Here is a 19444-nt window from a genome sequence, read left to right on the forward strand (position 1 = left end):
AGAAATGGCAGCATTTCCCTTTTGCCTTAGGGGACCTGTTGTTGGTTTGGTTTTCTGTATCACCCTTCATACTGTATGGCCACTTAATGACTTCTTCTTTTTGATATATTTTAATAACTGTATCACAAAAAAAACTGTACTCTCCCTGAAATGGCACAGTGTCAGTGAGGACTCAATCTGGATCACCCTTTTACTTCATATTGTATTCTGGACCAATACCTTGAATAAATGAGAAAAATTACAAAAATTGAGTTCTTGGGAGGTTTTGTGGGTTTCATTTTGTGGTTTGGTGTTGGTTTTGTTTGAGTTTTTTTTCTATTCCATTCTGCTTTATAAGGTTATTCAGTTAGTTCTTAAAATAGTTTATGTAGTTTAATTTGGGGAAATAAATGAGGTTACTTTCACCAAAAAAGTGATAGTCTGCACATTTTCTGCAAGATGGGCAATATTCAACAAACCTGAGATCCCTTTTCTCATGAACATAATAAGACATTTCTCAGTTGAATGCCCAGAGGTGCATAGCTTTTAATGAGGGTTTAGAAAATATCTAGGAGGAAAGACAGAACTAGAGAGGTGGAAATAAAGAAAAATACAGGGGAAAAAGTAAAGAAAAAAGACATTTTTAATTTTAGCACATGTAATTAAATCTTTCCTAACTCTTGGCCAACTAGCTAAAAATAAGAAATTAGAACCATTTTTTCTCACCTCATTGTTTTTGCAAAGATTTGTTTAAAATTGTTATTTAAGCCAAATTATTATGGTTTTTTTCACCCACCTCTTCAATTTCAGAAATGAATCTGATCTTTCATCACTGACCTTTCTCAGGTGGTACTGACCTATGTCCAATGACATTGGACATTGGTAATTTTTTTTTACTGTCCCACATTGGGATGCTATATGTTTTAAGATATTATGTTCTGAATTCTCTTTTGTTAATAGAAAGAAAGTATGTCCACACTGTAATATCTAAAAAATTTTTAAAAATCTCTTTTAAAATGTCCTCAGTTCAAGTGCATCGCAAAGTTGAGCAAACTGGATTTCCTATTCATTGTTAATCCTGAAAATTGCTTCTTACTATATTTTCAGTAAAACACACATTTTAAAACATTTTTTCTCACAGGAATGCTGTGCAATGTAGAGAAAATCACTTTTTAATATTGTTCTTTAAAAATAATAATTAATTTTGAAAATTTCTCAGTGAAATATATGAGTTTCTTTTTCAAATAGCACTGTTGTTTGCAATGTTTTCCTATTAAAATCTTCAGTTATGAAATTCATCAAGTGTAGTATATCTCACATTCACTGTAACTATACTGCAAGAGTTTGCAAAATAAGTATTTGTACTAGGAAAATAACATGGGAAGCATTGGGTTTGCTTCTTTCGCATCACCTGCGAACACAACACAAAAGAATGAAAAATCTTCCTCGGTTATTTGACAAATGATTTGCAAAGAGTTTACAGGCTTAATAATTAAGTTCTTTTCATAGATGTACCCCTTTGTGCAATCTGCCCTGGCCTTCCATGTCTGACTTCATAGCATCAGATAATGCAGTGTGCAGTGCACTCAGAAACTTTACATAGGTATAAGGAACTGGGCCCAAAATGTTCAACTGCATATGCAGAGACAGAAATATCTCCATTAACAAGTCAGAGACACTGCTTTTCAGAAGTCATATATTATATATTACTGGTACGTATTTGCTATATACTTCTGGAACAAAGAGACAACATGTAAGAGATTTTAGACTAAGCAATTCCAAGTAATTTGAGCATACCATCTTTCCAAACTGCCAGTAACAAGAGCCCCTCCAGAAAACAATTTCAGATCCAGCTTTCTCCCCACTATGTATGTACAAGAGTGTATGTCTGAGAAAGATCAGCTTGAGTGTTCAAGACTGACAAGAGTGGTCAGAACCAGACATCCTGACTTCAGTCTGTGCTCTAGACAAATCCCCTCTGACAAAACTCAAATGTAGTTTTAAGGTAAGCCGAGATAGAAAGAAAAAGGCCTTCCTTGCAATTTCTGGCCCACCTTTGGTTTCAGTAGAATTATTCTACAGGCAGCCTGGAACATAAAGAAATCTTTACCGTCCATGTGCAGTTTTGAACATTTTTCACTTTTATATTGGTTTTTTCTTTATAAACATGTTGCTGCTTGTTTATTTTTCATTTAATTTCATTTTTCTTTCCTTGCTTAATATTTAATTGCTCTGCATCTTCTGTGCATGTTTATAGATGCTTAAACAACAAAGCAGGAAATTTTCCTCCCATACCAAATGTTTTCAGCATTACAATTAATCACCATAGCCTATTAGTGTAGGTGTAGATATTATAATTAGGATGTTAGCAATAATTTTAGCAATGCAGTACCCTAAGAAATGCTGAAATGAGCAATTGAAGAGTATTTATCTGCCAATTTAATTATATTACAAATGGAATTAAAAGGAGAACAAATGAGATATTCATATTTGCCAGTCCAGGAATGAACATGTCCACAGATTCCAGAGGGCAAGTTTTTTTCTTAGTTGGTTACTTTAAAAATTTTTCCCTCACATTTAAACAGTGTAATACCTTACAAAACCTAAATGGTCCTATAAATCAAATCTTAGTATCAGCAACCATTTCAGTGACAGAATGAATATTTGCTAAGGAGGGTGGAGGAAAATGTCAAAGGAAGTAGGTCTCATTTAATCACTGTAAGGTCCCTAATAAATATCAGCCAAATACATTGTTCTTGTCTCTGCCGTCCCCCTTAAACACAGGTAATCAATTGAAAAGGGATATAATATATTTCAATCTACCATCTATTTTTAATTGTTCTCTGCAGTGAGTCATTCTGACTAGACAATCACACAGCTATAGGAAGCATGTGAATTCCCCATCCTTGCCACTCATGGTGGCTAATTTCAGTCAGATAGAACTGGAAAATGATGACATACAGACAGCTCAGAAGATACAGGCAAAAGATAAAGAGAATTGTATAACCCATTGCCCAAAGGTCTGTATGAAAATTTATGAGACACACTTTAATACTGTGGGGTTGTTATCTACTAATTCAATTGTGAAAATGGGATCAAGAGTTTCTTTGAGTTATCCTTAATTTCTTCATTCATTTTTAAAGATGGTTTGTTTAAAACCCTTTCCATGTCTCAGTCTCAACACCTTTAGAAGAAGATAAAATAATGCCAATATGCATCAGCAACAGGCAACACTTGCAATGCAAACTGGGATTCCTGGAATAGATGCTTTTTGTGGCTACCAATATAATCATCTTTAGTCCTAGCATCAAGTTTTCTCCTATTCCTTATGTGTGCAGCTACATAAATTCAGGGCAGGAAAGAAAGGAATATCCAGGGATAATTCTTTCCTATAAGCCAAAGTTTTGATGAAATTTAAATAGGGTATTTACAAAACAGGTGTTTCCAAAGGTCTGAGAAAATTACACCCATTGCAAAGATGCAAAAAGCTGCAGGTACAAACAGACAGAATTATTTGTTCAATATTTTTTTCACTCATTGTTACTGAGTTGAGCAAGTAATTATGTGGCATCTGTCTCTAGAGGTATGGTTCAAAGTGCTGGGAAATATTCTCAGGGCAGATTCAGTCCTTCTCATTTTTATTGTAAAAACAAGAAGACTAAGTTGTGAAAATCTGTTAATAAATACTTTGTTTTAGTTAAGAAAAAAATAGGTTTGCAAAGGCATTTGCAGCTAAAGGAGACCTTTAGCATAAAACCATGTAAAATTTTGCATGACTATTTTTCAACATACCATTACAGGACTAGACTTTTTAGAATGATTTTAGAAAGAAAGTACAACTTTGCATTGTTGAAAGCAATATTCCTTATGACGCATGAATTGTTCCTGGCTTATACTTGAGTAGAAACAGAAAAAATTGGATTTTTAGTCCTTGGTTGGTCATGTTGAGTCCCCACATCACAATACACATCATGCCTCATTATTTGACAAACTGGCTTTGCTTGAATATTCAATACACATCCCCAGTGCAATTGTCCCTAAATGCCAACTAAACATCACCTAACACAGTGTTTGCTTAGAGTGGACTTCAAAGTGGAAGTAAATAGGCTTCTGAATTTTAAGCATAAAAGACGGGACTTTCTTCAGGGATAAGTCACAAAAACTACACAAAGCAGAGCAAATATTCCCTGGGTACTGTTTTTCTTTCAATTTCTTTTTCTTTATCTGTAACCTTTCAGGAATACAAAATGCTTTGCTATACTGGTCTCATTAATAAATTACAACCAGTCAATTTCAAGGTGTCATTCTTCTGCACCATTCACAGTATTTGTTTTCTAAGACAAGGTTTTCAACTTTTGGTACTAGAACCTTAAGAACACATAGGAAAACTATGACTTATTTCCATCCCTTTTTTTAAAGTTTGGCTGAAAGTAGCTATGGAACAACAGGGAATAAAGCCAGAATTACATTGCACACAAAGCTGTATAAAATATGAATATTCTCCCTATTCTTAGGACATTTCAGGAATGTGAAAGTCTTAGCAGCTGTGTGCAAGCGACAGCTTTATTTCACAAGATACTGTATCCCACTTCCCACCTTGCCTTCCAAGTAATTTCTTTACTGCACTGTTCCTGTGACTTTTCCTCACTCCATATTAAAAACATGTCTATGTCCTTTATCTGCCAGCATTTAGTGATAAAATGGATTATTATAAACAGCAGTTTAGGCCAGAGAACAAGACTTTCATTAACTGCATTTCATATGATCTTAAGGGGCTTGTTACTACTTGTATGCTAGGCATGGCAGATAAAGCTCACTCTCTCAGCCTTCCTGAATGTCTTCCCAAAGCAGGACAGTACCTCCTTTCCCAAGACTAGCACATAAATTAAATTTCATTAATTCCCTTTATGTTCTGCTTGGAAAAAGTGTTACACCTTTCCAAGATTGTCCCCAAGCTGAGAGAAGTAGAAAGCAATGGGAGGTTTTGGCTATTAGGAATAAAGAGAATAATGCATTTGTGAAGTTTAGGAATCAGTAGAAAGCCATACTTTGGTTTCTCCTCCTACAGATGAAGATTCCATGATGAACAGGCAAAGACAGAGAAGGTTTTCTGATCTTCCACATTAATTCTCCCTCAGATTAGCTCTCTTTTCCCAGAAAAGTTTTTATTAACATTGGGCAATGCCCATAAGCCATGCTATGATGAAAGGACAAATAAGGCTATAAACATAGACATAAGATAACAAAGTAAGACTGACTATATTTTATTACATAGCGCTCTTTGTATTTACAGGAGTCAACTCTTGCTTAACAGAGAAATATTAAGTTTCTACTTATTATAATAGTGATCACACTCTAATAACGTCACGGTAACTGGTCACAAAGGAATCTATGAAAGCAACATTTCACCTCATTACTAACAAAACGGGAACTATGTGGACTTTTCTGTGCCCCCTTTCAGTCAAATGTTGATAGAATTAAGACTAAGCTTAGTACACAATTGAATATGAAATATATTTAATTGCATTTCTACTATAATTGGTAGTTTTAAGTTTATGCTTCTGAGAGAAAGCATTTTGAGCAATTTTGTAAATGGCAAAGTGAGAATCCAATTGAGAGAAGTGGAAAGTATTTATTTCCAAAATAAAAATAGTGCTTATTTTATAAAAGTGCAAAGAATATCCAGCATCTTTCTCTTGTCCCTGTGTTACCATAGAACTGTGGTACTCAGACGTGTTTCATTCAGAGCTGTCTTGCAAACAGCAAACAGGACTGTCTAGATCTGGAAATGCAGAGTATCTCTGCCTCTATTTTTTGACTGTCTTTGGTCTTGTTTTGGTAGGCAAGCTGTTGTTGGCTCCTTCTTTGTAATGTTTTGATTTATTCTTTGTCATCTTCAATTTTAAAGGAGCAGAAGTGACTGTGGATTGTAGAGATACCTACACCGGACTACTTGTAGATCACAGAAGTAAAAAATTATCACAGTTCTAGGAAACTCGGGTATGAGGTGACTGTGGCCAGAAATCTCTACATGCATGCAGAGGACATGTTCAGTATTTTTCTTTCTATAGCTTTAATCGGTTGTCTACAGCAGATCTAGTAACAAAAAATATCTGAGAAGTCATAAATTCTTTGGCACAGAGAGCCAAGACTGGTTCCAAAATATATTGAAACCAGTCTCTGCCTTCTGAAGACTGTCCTCAAATTTGTACTGAGTGCAGTAGTCTAAATTTTTAAATGTTGAAATGAAGATAGCAACTGTAAAGCCCATGCAAGGCAAGAGGGTTCCAGAGCCATCCTGTAGAAACATGATGAATTTTGAAAGGTTCTTGTTTTGAACCACAGCAATTCTGCAGAATTAGGACAATTACCTAAATGCCTCATTTTTCAGGGATCCTCTGAGCTTGGCATATGAAATAGCCTGTGAAGATTTTGTTCCCAGGAAGGCTGAATCAAATTAGTTGTTTGGGATTTGTCATTTTTCGAAGCTTATTTGTCAGAGTTTTTCATACAAGAATTTGGAGTGTCTTCACTGTTGTATTAGTTGCACTGTCCTCTCCAAATTGTTTATAAATGGAACTACCACAATTCTAATAAATGAATGCAGTTGTATCTAGACGATGCAGTCTGATGAAAATCTACCCTAAAATCTTCCTAAAATCACTGGAAAGGTAAATAAAGTTTACGAACTGGTTCAATTGGTTGGATGTGCCTGCCCTGTACTATTCTCTTAAAGCAAGTCAGTTTTAAACACTATGCAGATAGTTAAATAGGTTTTCCTTCATCAGAATTGCTCAAATGGTGCAATATATCCTTATATAACCCTACTATACCCTAAGTCATTATGTCTGAAATATTTATTGTCACTTGTGTGTGTATTTTGGCAGTTACAGTTTTACACAAGTCTGTGTGGTCTTGTGAAATCATACTATTGAATAATACATAACCATGGAATCATACATCATGTCCACACAGCAAATAGGGGAGTGAAATATCTTCTTCCCATATGGATATTTTTCCATTAATTTAACTAGATGAAACAGCGGGCTTTACAATTACCTTAAATAAAAAAATATGTCCCTATAACCATGGAATTCATGTTAACAAGAAAATATCCAACTTGTCCTCTCTCATTTTCAATGATAACAAGAGAGCAAAAGAGGTATTTTTCATGATTACTCCTCTGTAGTAATCATGAGAAAATTCAGATATATTGCTGGATATTTAATTTATTAATTATAAAGGTATAACTTTCTTAATTGTTCTCATTAAATCATCCACTTGCCCAGTGCTGTTAGATAAGAAATGCAAATTCCAAAAACTACATTACTATTTTTATTGCTCATCAGAAGCATGTCTTACTTTTGAAATATTCAGCATAAAGAAAAAACAGGAAAACATGCTGAGTAAAATGAAGAGCAGTGGGATGCCAGAGTGCAAATACTGAATAAGATTGTTTGTAAACAAGCTTCTTATTATTATTTTTTATTGCTATCAACTAACAACTCACAGCTTATCTTTTGAATTTGCCAATGTTATTTCTTTGTACCCATCTCTTCTTTCTAAATAACACTAGTGTATTCCTTGCTATTTTGAATCTTGTATTTCCTCATTGTCCCTTCAATAGAACTAGATACTGATAAATGGATAGCAGATAGCAGTCTGTAGTAGTCTGTACTAAAGACAAACACTAACAGTGTCACAAACAGTGACTGTGACTGTTATATTTTGGTTAACTTGCAGCTTTCCACTTTCAGGCATACAAAAAAGATAAATATTCCTTTCCTCTTAAAAGTCTAAGTTTCTTGGAAAAACTTCAGACTAATGAACTACAGTGGACTTACTAGTCTGTGGAGTATTTGGTCTTCAAAGGAACCATGCTAAATTAAACCACACGTGAACCTTTCCTATTTTTTGTTCCTGAAATATTTCTGCATACAGCTTAAATTTTCAATCCTCTGCTCTTTTTGCTATGTTTTTAAGCTGTGGACTGTTAAACAACTACTGCATCTCCCCAGAGATGCAAATCCCTAGCTCCAGTACGAATGAGGTTTGTAAATTCTTGAGGGTGGTATGTTCCACACAAATGGGAAATAGTGTCATTACTTAGCACTGTGGGAAGCATTTCAAAAGCTAAAACACCCTTGCCTTCAAAAGTAGGAAAGTTTTTAAAGAAGTGTCCTCATCATCCTCCTTTGCAAATACTGACAAACATTTGATCCACTGAAGTTCAGTGTTATTGAAAGCCACGCACGCCTCAGCTGAGCCCTGCTTCCACATATTGGGGGATACCTACTCAGACTATAAATCTTCATGTCAAAACCGTGCATATCATTTCCTTCCAAGCAAATCAGTAAATATAATTTTGACTTTTTGAACTCAGTATGTATTTTATTTGTTAGCTAAAACCACAAAGATTTTTCTAAATTCTCTCCAGCCTCTCTGTTTAACCAGTCTATGTTGCAATGGTTGGCCTGCAGCACTTCTATTTTTAGCTCTAATGGAACAGTCTTAAATTGCTTATTTTCTGTTTACTAAAGACATTGAGCTTGTAACCATGGAAACTGTGGCAAGTGCCACAGCTCAACTGTTTTATTAAATGGATGGAAGTTACAGCTGCACAACTTGAAAGGCCAGCATGTCAATTTTATACACAACTTGAATTGCCATATTATACCACATACATACCATATTATATCAAGTACTACATTAAACATTAGAAGCCAGAATCTGGTCTTGGTTGTAATGATATAAATTGTACTATCTCTCTCCTCGACAGAAACAAACAAACAAAAAAATATTCTTGTGCAATCTAGATCAAGATCTGTTTTTGTCAAATTGCACAGGCCATCAAGTTTCAGTGATTACTGCATTTGAGTGCCTAAATTGTAGATAATGTACATTAAACCAGTGGCTAGATATCATGGAAAGACCCCATCTCACAGCTGTATCTGCATGAAGTTTTTAGCACATTGTTGTATTTCTTACAGCCATCACATTATTTTTGGAATCACTATGTTCTGTAACATTAATAGAAAGAATTAAATCAAAACACATGACTTTGTCAACTGAAACTTCAAAAGCTATAGTGGAAGAATTAGCACAAAGAACACCTTAAATCTGTAATTAGGTTTTTAAACCAGAACATGCTGAGCACCAGAGGTATTGAAAGTTTACACTCTCTATTACTTTTAGTATAGGTTGAGTGTGCTCCACAAATGTGAAAGCTAGGGTATTTTTAAATTCACACATTGAATTGTATATAACAAGTCAAACCCTTCTGAAAATTAATGAAAATTTTTAGCATAGTTTAGAAGATATTTATGATGGAGTATAAATCAAATAACAAATATAATTTTTAACACAAACCTAAATGTTTCCCCAAAGTCCCCAAAAGACTGAGAGCTAAAATAAGAATAGTGGTATATTTACATCCATAAATACTTAATGCATGACTCATCCTGTGTAATAGAACCAAATGCTTGAAGAATGTTCGACATTTAGAAGAATCAGATTCTGCTCTGCTTTCTTCTCAAGGACGGTGGTTGGAACAACGTTCACATTTCTACTTTTGGTGTTAAATGTCTCCATATTACAAGTCCGTCTATACAGGCACTTCCAGTGAAAAAAAAAAAAACAAAAGTAAAATTGACATTTTAAAGGAGACACCTTTGGGTAAAGGTAAGATTCAAAAAAATTATGAACAGTGGCATTTCTTTCTATGAAAACATAACTGTTTAAATTTAAGAATAATATGTTTGATGCTCAATTATTGAATTCAAAGAAATATTCTTCACTGTTTATGTAACTAGACTTATTGAAGTGAAAAAAATGTTTCCTTCCATTTATATATTTCTTTCTTTTTTTTGTTTTTAATCCATCTACAGGATCTACCTTCATTTGCAACACCCACGTAATTCCAGTGAAAAATCAAGAGGGAGTAGCAATGATGTTTATTATTAATTTTGAGTACGTAACAGATGAAGAGAATGTGGCATCTCCTGAGAAGTGCAAGCCAATATTACCATCTAAACTTGTAAATCGTAAGTTACTCAATGAAATTCCTTTGCTTACCTCTACTTTTATCTAGCAAAGTAATCAACATGGGCAATAAGGTTAGCAAAGGATGCAATCCCATTGGTTGACTCAATAATCAAAAATCATAAGAAGCTAAATGCAGCAAACCTACTGCCAGGTGTCAGTAAAACAATCTATCAGATCTTTGGTGGTACTAACAGCATAGATCTTGTGAATAGTGTTAGGACATACAAATTCATAAAAACAAAAATCTTAAATAGAAGTGCAAAAATCAATTAAAAATGGAAAACTGAAAAAAAGCATTGTGATATAGCCCAAATATTTAATCTTAGCCTATTCAAAATTGAATATTTCTATTTTATAAAAGAATAATTAGTGGCATTTGATTCATAATTGGTAAACTGTGATTAGATTGGACTAGAAAATATAAAAATCAGTTAAACGTAATTAAATATCCTGATTTAATCAAATTGAAGTATTTAGATTAACTTGAAGGATGCAGGGAGGAGGAGCAGTACAGGAAATGCTTTTGCTTTCATTCCACTCCGGAGCATAAGTATTGTCAAAATTAGAAAACTCAACACAAATGTCTACTTCTTCTGCAACTACATTGTGTAGCTTTCTGTCCCACTATCTGCAGAACATGTGCTCTTTTGCTGACCTTCACTGTGTGCAGCAGCAGCACACGATCCTTCTGCTTTGCATCACCACTCACATAATCTACTCTTACTACAAGGTTCGCCAGAACACATCCCATTTGTACAAGCTCTTAGTAAAGCACAGCCTGCTCTAACAGTGAGCATTAACACTTGGAAAATACCTTTTCACAGTGAGATAATCTTTAACATTAGTACAGTAAAGGAACATAAGTATTCCAATTGTTAAATCAACACTTCAGTTTTCCCTAGTTAGGACATAAAGACTGATACAGTTCTCACTGTGAGAAGCAAGGACAGAACTCTCTTGATGCAAACATTACACAGTGCCCGAAGTGTCCACAGAACCTACAATGACAGGGTGTATAAGAATGTGGCAAAGAAAATTTCCATTACTGGAAACTTGCAGTTTGCAAATAATTATTGTTCACCAAATATTATGCTTTTAAAAAGCCTTTGTAAATAGTCTTCACAGTACCTATATAAAATCTTATGTTTTTATGCTTCCTTTTCTTATTCTGTTTTGCATTGGGTTTGGGGTTTTTTATAACCAATACACAAGTTTTTTGCTGGGATTTTTTTTTTTGATACCAAGAAAACACTTTTTTTCCTGCTAATGATACAGTTAAAATGCCATTAAGGGGTATCAGGAAAAATAGAAAAAATGCATCAGAAAAAATTTATAATAAGTACAGCAGGTAAATCCTACCCATATTCTGGTTTTATTTTAGTATACCATGATTTTGTGAGTTTGAAACATCTTACTTCCTCCATTTAAAAAGCAATTTTATAACATAGATAAAATAGATCAGCTTGTCCATGCTTACTGTGGTTTTATGGACAAAATAGAAGGTAAAATACCAATCGGGGAGACAAAACAGAACTTCATGTCTTGAAAATAACATTTTGTTCTGATATCTGTGTCACTCCACTGTACACTTTCAATTGTTATCACTTGCTGCATTTTAAAGTGAAAAGCAACTAAAGAGGAAATATGCAAAAAATACCCCCACTTTGTCAAAACATCCTTCTCTTGTTTTATGGTATTTACACCTGACATACACAGGGGACTTCCTTGCTGAGAGCTCTTGAAAAATTAATAGATGGGCCTCCAAGGTCGGTATATAACTGATCTCTCAGAGAGAGATCAATGTGCGAAAGGAGGCAAAGAAAGGTGACTTGAACCATTTTCCTGCTGTGGGTGCAGCCAGACGCCAGGACCTGGCAGAAACTAGAGCAGGCCCACGGCTTTTCCTTCTTCTACCAAGTTGCTTAGGGTTTCAGAGCAGACTGTTATGTGGGCTGGATGGGATGGATGGCGATACAAAATATGCTACCTAGCCAAAAATTCCTCTTGGCAAGAAAGAGGTCAAGCCATGCAAAACATCCAGAAATAACTCAAGATATTGTGTACAGTTCAATGGTGGTTTTAAACTACAACAGGCAAAAGCCTTGAAATATAGAAAAGGCACTGAGAGACTAATAAGCTAGAAAAGAAGTCAAAAAATGTGGCTTGTTTACCATTAAAACATCTTTCTTAAAGTCATCTTCCCAGCATAAGAAAGGTACACAGCAGATTCTCCAGGAAATAGTTTTTCATCATCATACTCTATCTGGAACAGGTAAATCAGATAATCTCTTTTCACTGGATCACACACAAAAAGGACAGTAATAGGTGCTGGTTCAGGAAAAAAAAAGAGAAAAAGTAACAAAATCCCTTTGAATGCAGCAACCAATTTAGAGAATAAAAATAGAGAAGGAACCAGACACATAACAAGTGCAATACATCTCTGACAAACAACCAGAAAAAGCAACAGCTAATGGCAAAAAGAATAGATTTCAGATTACATTAACATCTACTGCCCAGAAGTACACAGATCATGAGAGATTTCTTTCCAGAGCTCCTTAGATTGAGTTTTCTCATATTAGAATGCCTTTTCTACATGAGAGCAAAAAAAAAAAAATGACTGAGTCAGGTTGCAAGAGAGAAGTAAAACCTGTTAGGAAGCAAATAGATTGCAACTATTTTCCTGACCCTAGACAACAAGATAACTTTTCATACTCTCATCCTTCCTCTAATGGATTTATTAAGAGTTGATCAAATTTATAGAGTGTATCTTTGAAAAAGCCATTTTTTCTAAAAGCTTCTATTCTGCAGGCTGGAGCCAACAGTTTTGAACACTACCACTTACCATAGGGCTCCTTATGACAGAAATTGCCACTGAGATGAGCTCAGTTGGTTACACCAGAATGCTAATAACATCGAGGTTGTGGATGGTTGTTGATCCCTGTATGGGTCATTCACTTAAGAGCTGGGCTCAATGATCCTTCCATTTCAGAATAGTCTGTGATTCTATAAAGTCTACTGCAATGAAATAAAAAAGCATTTCATGCAGTGAAGAGGCGTTTCAATCTGTTAATGGGCTGAGGGCCCTCTGAACAAATTAAGACCTATGGAATACAAGTAACATTTTTTAGGTTTAGCTCTGGATAGTCAAAAATTTTAAAATTTATCAGCTAAATACTGACAGATATTTTCAACAGTATTTGTAAGCTGTCTAGTACAAGGAATCTGTCTTTTGTTACGTACCAGGATGATGGCTAACACAGTTAGGTTCTGATTCAACACTGGGCTTGACAGATGATGATAATAATAGATTATTAAAAAGAAAAGGTATGTTTCAGGAGTTTGATGAGCACATTTGAGTATAAATAGAATTCTTTCTAGTCTGGTGCTCAAGAGTTCCTGTCTTATATGCAGCAAATGTCTGAATAAGCAGTAATGTGAAAAGTGAAGGGAGTGCCTTAACAATTGCAGCATAGAAGCCCTTTCAGATTATCCTTTTCTTCCTCTATTTTTTTTTTTTTTTGCAAGAATTTATCACCAGTTTTCACTGGGAGCTGGAAAAATGTTTGTATAACCAAATAGTGAAATTTTAGGAGATCCTAGCATGCACTAACCGTCTAAATAAATCACAGCCAACTGATTTTTCACTCTTTTCTGTTTCGTTGTTTCTGTAGTTTTGCTGCAATTCTATTTCCCAATGTATGCCAGTTCCCTAGTAAAACTTAAGACTTTGTTCATATATAACTTTTCTTTTTTGAGGAAAAAAGGATATGGCCCAAAACTTTTGCCATATCTTTTCATTTAAACTTCTAATCAAACTTATTTAACACTACCCCTGTTCCATCTTTGTATTCAGAGATGTACAGAAAATTCTTCTGTACACACTTATCCCACAACTGGATAGCATCCTCTTCTCCAGTAAGAATATATTTGTACAATGTGCACTTAAAGCGAGGCTTAGAGAAACTGATTTCTGCTATTGATGCCCATTCATCATTCAATCTTTCGAAGCTTTTTCTCATTTCCATGTATGACAATTCTACTCTTTTTACTGCAACTATTTTCTAATAAGTTTGTTTGGCTTTTATGTTGTTTTTTCTTAGATCATGTAAACAGTTTGCAATTCCAGAAATTAACATTTATACCCAAAGATAAAAACAATAACTTTATTCCACCTCATTTTACATGTGAAACACTTGAAGACATGAATACCTGCTTTGTAAATGAAATATTTGTGTAGTGTATTGAGGTGTTAAGACTGATAGTTTTGAGCTACCTAAGCCCTAAAAATGGAGTTTACTCCTCTCTAGCAGTTCTTATGGACTGTTCTCTCTTACACCTTCCCAACATTTGCTTGATTGTCACTATAACAGTAAAAAATTATTCCCAAAAATGTAGTTCATACATTTGCATGAATCTAACCATTTGCAAAGCTGTATAAAATTTTGAACTCCAAGTGAAAAAATGCATAAATAAATTATATTTAGCAAGATAGTCATGGTAAAAGAGAACTCCTTTCTGTTAGACTCACTGTAAAAAAGAACAGAGTTTTGCATAGATTTTCTACAATGAACTAAATTAAGAAGAAATATGATTTTGTACCACCTTAGGAAAAAAAATTATTTGAAGGCTAGCAAATTATAATTTAAATTTAGTTACTAGTAACAGTTGTTAACCAAAATAACATATGAATTCCCATTCAGTGTGTGGTACAAACTTCATTAAAATTCTTATTGTAAAGTGTTAAGTTATAACTTCTGCGTGTAAATATATCTTTTATATCAATGGTTAAGGAAAGGGACCCTTAGTGTCCAATTTTATTCCCAAATCTCTCAAACATTCCATTGTGGCATGTTCATCCACTCCATTATTTTATGAGGAGTTTTTGCAACAAATTACAGAAGTAGTGGCATAAATTACTATTTGGCCATGGCACCTGATTCTATTCCTCAAAGCTGTGAAATACTCCTTGTCTGTAAAACTAGTGACAACAAGATATCAAAATCAACCATGACATAGATAGAACTCAGAAAATCAGCAGCCAATTCAAACTGACAGAAACCCATAGATTTGAGGATACTGACTTCAATATGAAGAATGTGGCTACAATTTTTCTACTCAAAAGAGACCATTTGTGGGATTTCAATGAGAAAAATCTTTCAGAAATTAATTCTGAGTTGTCTTCATTTTCTTCCCCACTTAGATCATTCTACCTTTTTACTGGTCTATAATGCTTTTCTAACATTTAATCCAGCCCTGTCTAGATCACAACTTCTATTAATCAATTGGCTAAAATAGCTAGTCAGATGAGGAACTTTATCACAAGTTTTATTCCTTTAATCTCAAAATAGTTGGACTAGAAGTATTAACCTATAAGCTAAATATTAGTTCCCAAAATCATGTTTATCACCCCATGGAGAAAGCCCAGAAAAGTTATTTGATTACACATGTTATTGCATTCTGCCAAAGAGGGATGTTTCAGGATTTTCTTATCATTTTATCATTTCAAAATCTGTAAGGCTAATAAAGACACCCTAGAATAATTTCTTGGGTTTCTTTCTGTGAAGGAAATGACAGGATCTGTTATGCATCCAATAAATGGATAATAACCTTCTTTAGATAAGGTTCAAATAAAATGAAGAGGCTAATAATATTCTTAAAACAGCCAAAACTATAATCAGAAAAACTTTGAAGCAACTTCTTCAAGGTTCTTACTCTTCAGCAAGTTTTCGTCTTTCCTGGCCCTAGCAATGGAGTTACATCTGAGAAGCAGAGAACGCTCCATACACTGATGTTGTAAACAAGGACAACTGCAATTTAAATCAGGCCTTTCCTTCCAGTCATAGAGCTAGCCCAACACCACAGTATTTGCTTTCATCTGTGCAAAGAACTTTGTTATACAAATATAGCAGTTTAGTGAAAGGCAAGCATATATTTTTAGTCCTAGAAATATTAGGACTGAAATGTTGTCATGAAATACTTCATATTGTTTGATGCATGCAATTTTGCCTTATAGAATATGGCACATATAAGTAAGAGTAACCCCCTGGCTTTGCCCAAAATGCAAAGAGAAATTTGTCCAGGATCTTGTTTTTAGCTGCACCATTGGAAGCAAATTCATCTTCAGTGAGGGCTAGTCAAGAAAAATTGTGTTCAGGAGGACAAAGGTTTCTATCTAGCCAGCCAGCAGCATAGCTCTGAAAACTCCAGTGTCAATTATGTGTATTTTTCTCCAAGGTAAATTACAGTAAATATTAGGCAAACTGAAACTGCTGAACTCTTAGCAAAGATATATGGCCAAACACCAATCACCAGTAAAAGACAGAAGAGCCTCTGCTATTACCACCTTCAGTGCTCCACAAACACCTAACTGCCTAAATTAACAGAACAGCTACTGAGATAACTTTTCTTAGTCATCTACAAACAGAGAAATAGGAATAGGGTAGCTCTACTTCTGTTTCCTCATGATGACTGCTGTTGGGGCTCAGCTTAGAAAGGAAGCCTTCCTGGATCCCATGAACTGTAAGTAGCTGTTTAGATTACAGCCTCACCCAGCTATGATCACAGAGCTATTTTGCTATATCTTAAGCAAACATTCAGTCAAAAAAAGCAATCTCTACTTAAAGAGATTGAAAATGAAAAAGAGGGAGTGACACAGCTTTCAGTAGCTTTCAGTGGAGGCAACTTATGCAGGTCTTCCAGTGATATATTTTTATTAATTTTTAACAGGTCTCCTATCTATCCGTTCCTTTCAGGACATTTAAAACAGGGGGGTTCTGTGAGGTAGCTTGAAGACTAGGGTAATGATTTTCTGAAGTCATCCCACATTATAGTACATACCCTCAGGAAAGTATAAAGGTAGTGAGTTTTACTTCATTCTCTGATGGAAGAAAGAGACACGTCTCTATTATTCATCAAAAGAATTAACACAGAATGTGACACATCTGTGCACTTGCTACATTGAATTCTAGATTTTGATCTTGAAGAGGAAAAAAAGCAAAACTATCAGAGTATCTCAAGCTTAGACAAAAATGACTACTAGAAAACAGAAAAAATTTCCAATGGATTTGAGATGCTTTTAGATGGATGTTGTTTACTAGAAATATAGAGGGGTTTAGTTATAGTCTACAACATGAAAATGGTTACTTTAGATAAGTAAACAAAATAGATGTATAGATAAAAATGAGGGAGTTTACCTCCACTATGTCTTACTTCTCAAGCATAGAATCCTATCATTATTCCTTGATTGTTTTAAGCACCCAGGCAAGTTGGGCATTTCAAAGATCTGAAAACAGCTGGCAAGGACACATAGTCTGAAGAGTTCTTGCCATGAAGACATGAAATTAATGAGGAAAATTATGCTAAGCTTACATTCTAAACAAGTGTCAGTGAATCAAGTCTATTCTTCTGATGGAAATTATGAATTCTTCAACCTTTTAGTAAGTTTCATCCAAATAAAATTGTCATTGTCTAGCAAAAAATTTATCACTAATTAGAAGTTCCATTTCATGAGAAATAGCATGTTAGTCTGTGTAAACCTACTTTAGTTTTCTGTCTGGAACCTTAGCCGACTTTAAAACTTGGTAGTTGGAAACATCTATTGATCTATGCAAAAAAACTTACTAATTATTAAATATTTCTTAACTGAATAGTTCCTAAATTTTCCAATTAAAAAGTCAATACACTTTCAGAACAATTATTCTGCATATTACATACATTGTTTTTGAATTTAAGCTACTTGAACTTGCTTCTAAAATATGTGGAAATTTGATATTCTGCCTTCTTTTCTTAAGAGCCTGTTTATTTTTTGAATCTGTTTCAAGCAAAAGCTTTTTGTAAATTTAGTTTAATTGTATTTCAGATGGTAACAACCTTTCAAGTGGCTCTTCTTCAGGTAAATCTATCTTCTAAAATTCTATCTGCAAAAGTCCCTTTATTGCTTTGTTCTGGCTATATTATTTCAAGATCTCATTACATTTTATATATTTCTGGAAGACTGCAAGTCATAATATAGCTCTTTTTCTCACTGTCTGAATATTTATTTCTGCAAAACTATAGATATAACAGGTAAACTATTAAATTTTGTATAATTATATGACATATAAAATCCAAATTTAATGATACTTCTCATCTTATTATTACTGAAAGTTGCAATATGCAGAGCATAAAAAAACTTCAATCAATATATGAGACAAAACACATTGCAGAAATTGATAATGGTATATGAATTCAGTGTTAAAGCATAGAAAACCTGTCTCAGAGAAAAGCAGTATTTTTTTATCCTATGAAGCCTAGCAGCCAAGGTGATGAAGGGCTGAGAACTTCTTGAGAGTTTGATTTAATAGGTAGAATAAATTCTCTTTTCTAGCTGCCAAAAAACCCACCATAGCCATACCAGCACAGTGAAATATTGTGCTAGGTAAGAAATAATTTAGGTATAATATTTTCTGTGATGATTGCTATTTTATTTCATTGCAGTTACTTACTTGTTTTTCTTTCATACTTCTAATCATATTTAAGAAATAAAAATGCAAGAAGTAAAATCTCTTTCTGACAGACAAAAATTATTATTCATATTGCTTTTTAATAAAAACTCTTCAACGCCTGTAATTGCAATGAATAAGATATAGTAAAATTACATTTCTATCAACAAGTGGAAGAAAAACAAGTAAATATACCAATTCATATTAACATTCAAGAATATAAACATTATGTCCTTTGAGGGAGACCCTGTTTACATTGTTCTGAATAAATTCTCTGGTCAGCCACACACAGCAGAGTCCCACAAGCAGTCAGAGACTTCATTCCCTTCCTTTCATATTCTGACAGAGTCCTATGTGCAGATATCAAAGTTAAATCTTTCTCATTTACAAGGGAACATAAAGAAGATTGCTGGTTTCTTATAGTTGTAGAAGACACAGACAACCTTAAATTTTAGAAAAAACTAAAAGTGCCAAAATTAAAGGAGACCATACCAGAGGATAAAAAATAAGTGTATTCAGTGTCTGAGAATTATGAGTTCTAGCTTCTACTGTTAATAATTGCAAATGCCTTGCTTTTTCCTCCTAAAAATAAATTAAGATAATTTAATGTGCAGAGCAAGAAAATTATCCACTTAAGTATGCTTCAGTACATTTTGGGAAAAAGAACTGAAAAACCATAATTGTCTCTTTCTGTAATTCTTTGTCCCAAGGCCTGCTGTGCCCAGACAGAAAAAAAGTCATCATCACATGCCGCAGTGTTTCCATAGAGTACATTCAAGTATTTGCTGCTATTTTAGACTGTCAGTGTTTAGGGATACCATTTCTCAAAAGCAGTTGTTTCCTTTAGTCTGTTGCATGAGTTGCTAGATGGTATTTGCAAGCTTTTGAGCAGCAATTCAATAACTATCTGTGTCTGTATCTCTGATAACCTGAATTCTGGA

At 34.2% G+C, this 19444-nt stretch overlaps 1 protein-coding gene across 2 annotated transcripts in view; it reads left to right on the forward strand.

Annotated features, from left to right (window-relative positions):
• Positions 1–19444, forward strand: part of KCNH7 (potassium voltage-gated channel subfamily H member 7) — a 207869-nt gene that overhangs the window by 113788 nt on the left and 74637 nt on the right. For both annotated transcript variants that reach the window (XM_088168138.1, XM_088168137.1), the window contains exon 3: positions 9867–10022. In XM_088168138.1, the coding sequence (XP_088024264.1) occupies positions 9867–10022 (156 nt within the window). The remainder of the gene's footprint in view (positions 1–9866; positions 10023–19444) is intronic.

The sequence above is a fragment of the Sturnus vulgaris genome, chromosome 7 (assembly GCF_052056855.1).
Source record: "Sturnus vulgaris isolate bStuVul1 chromosome 7, bStuVul1.hap1, whole genome shotgun sequence".
Classification (NCBI taxonomy): Eukaryota; Metazoa; Chordata; class Aves; order Passeriformes; family Sturnidae; genus Sturnus; species Sturnus vulgaris.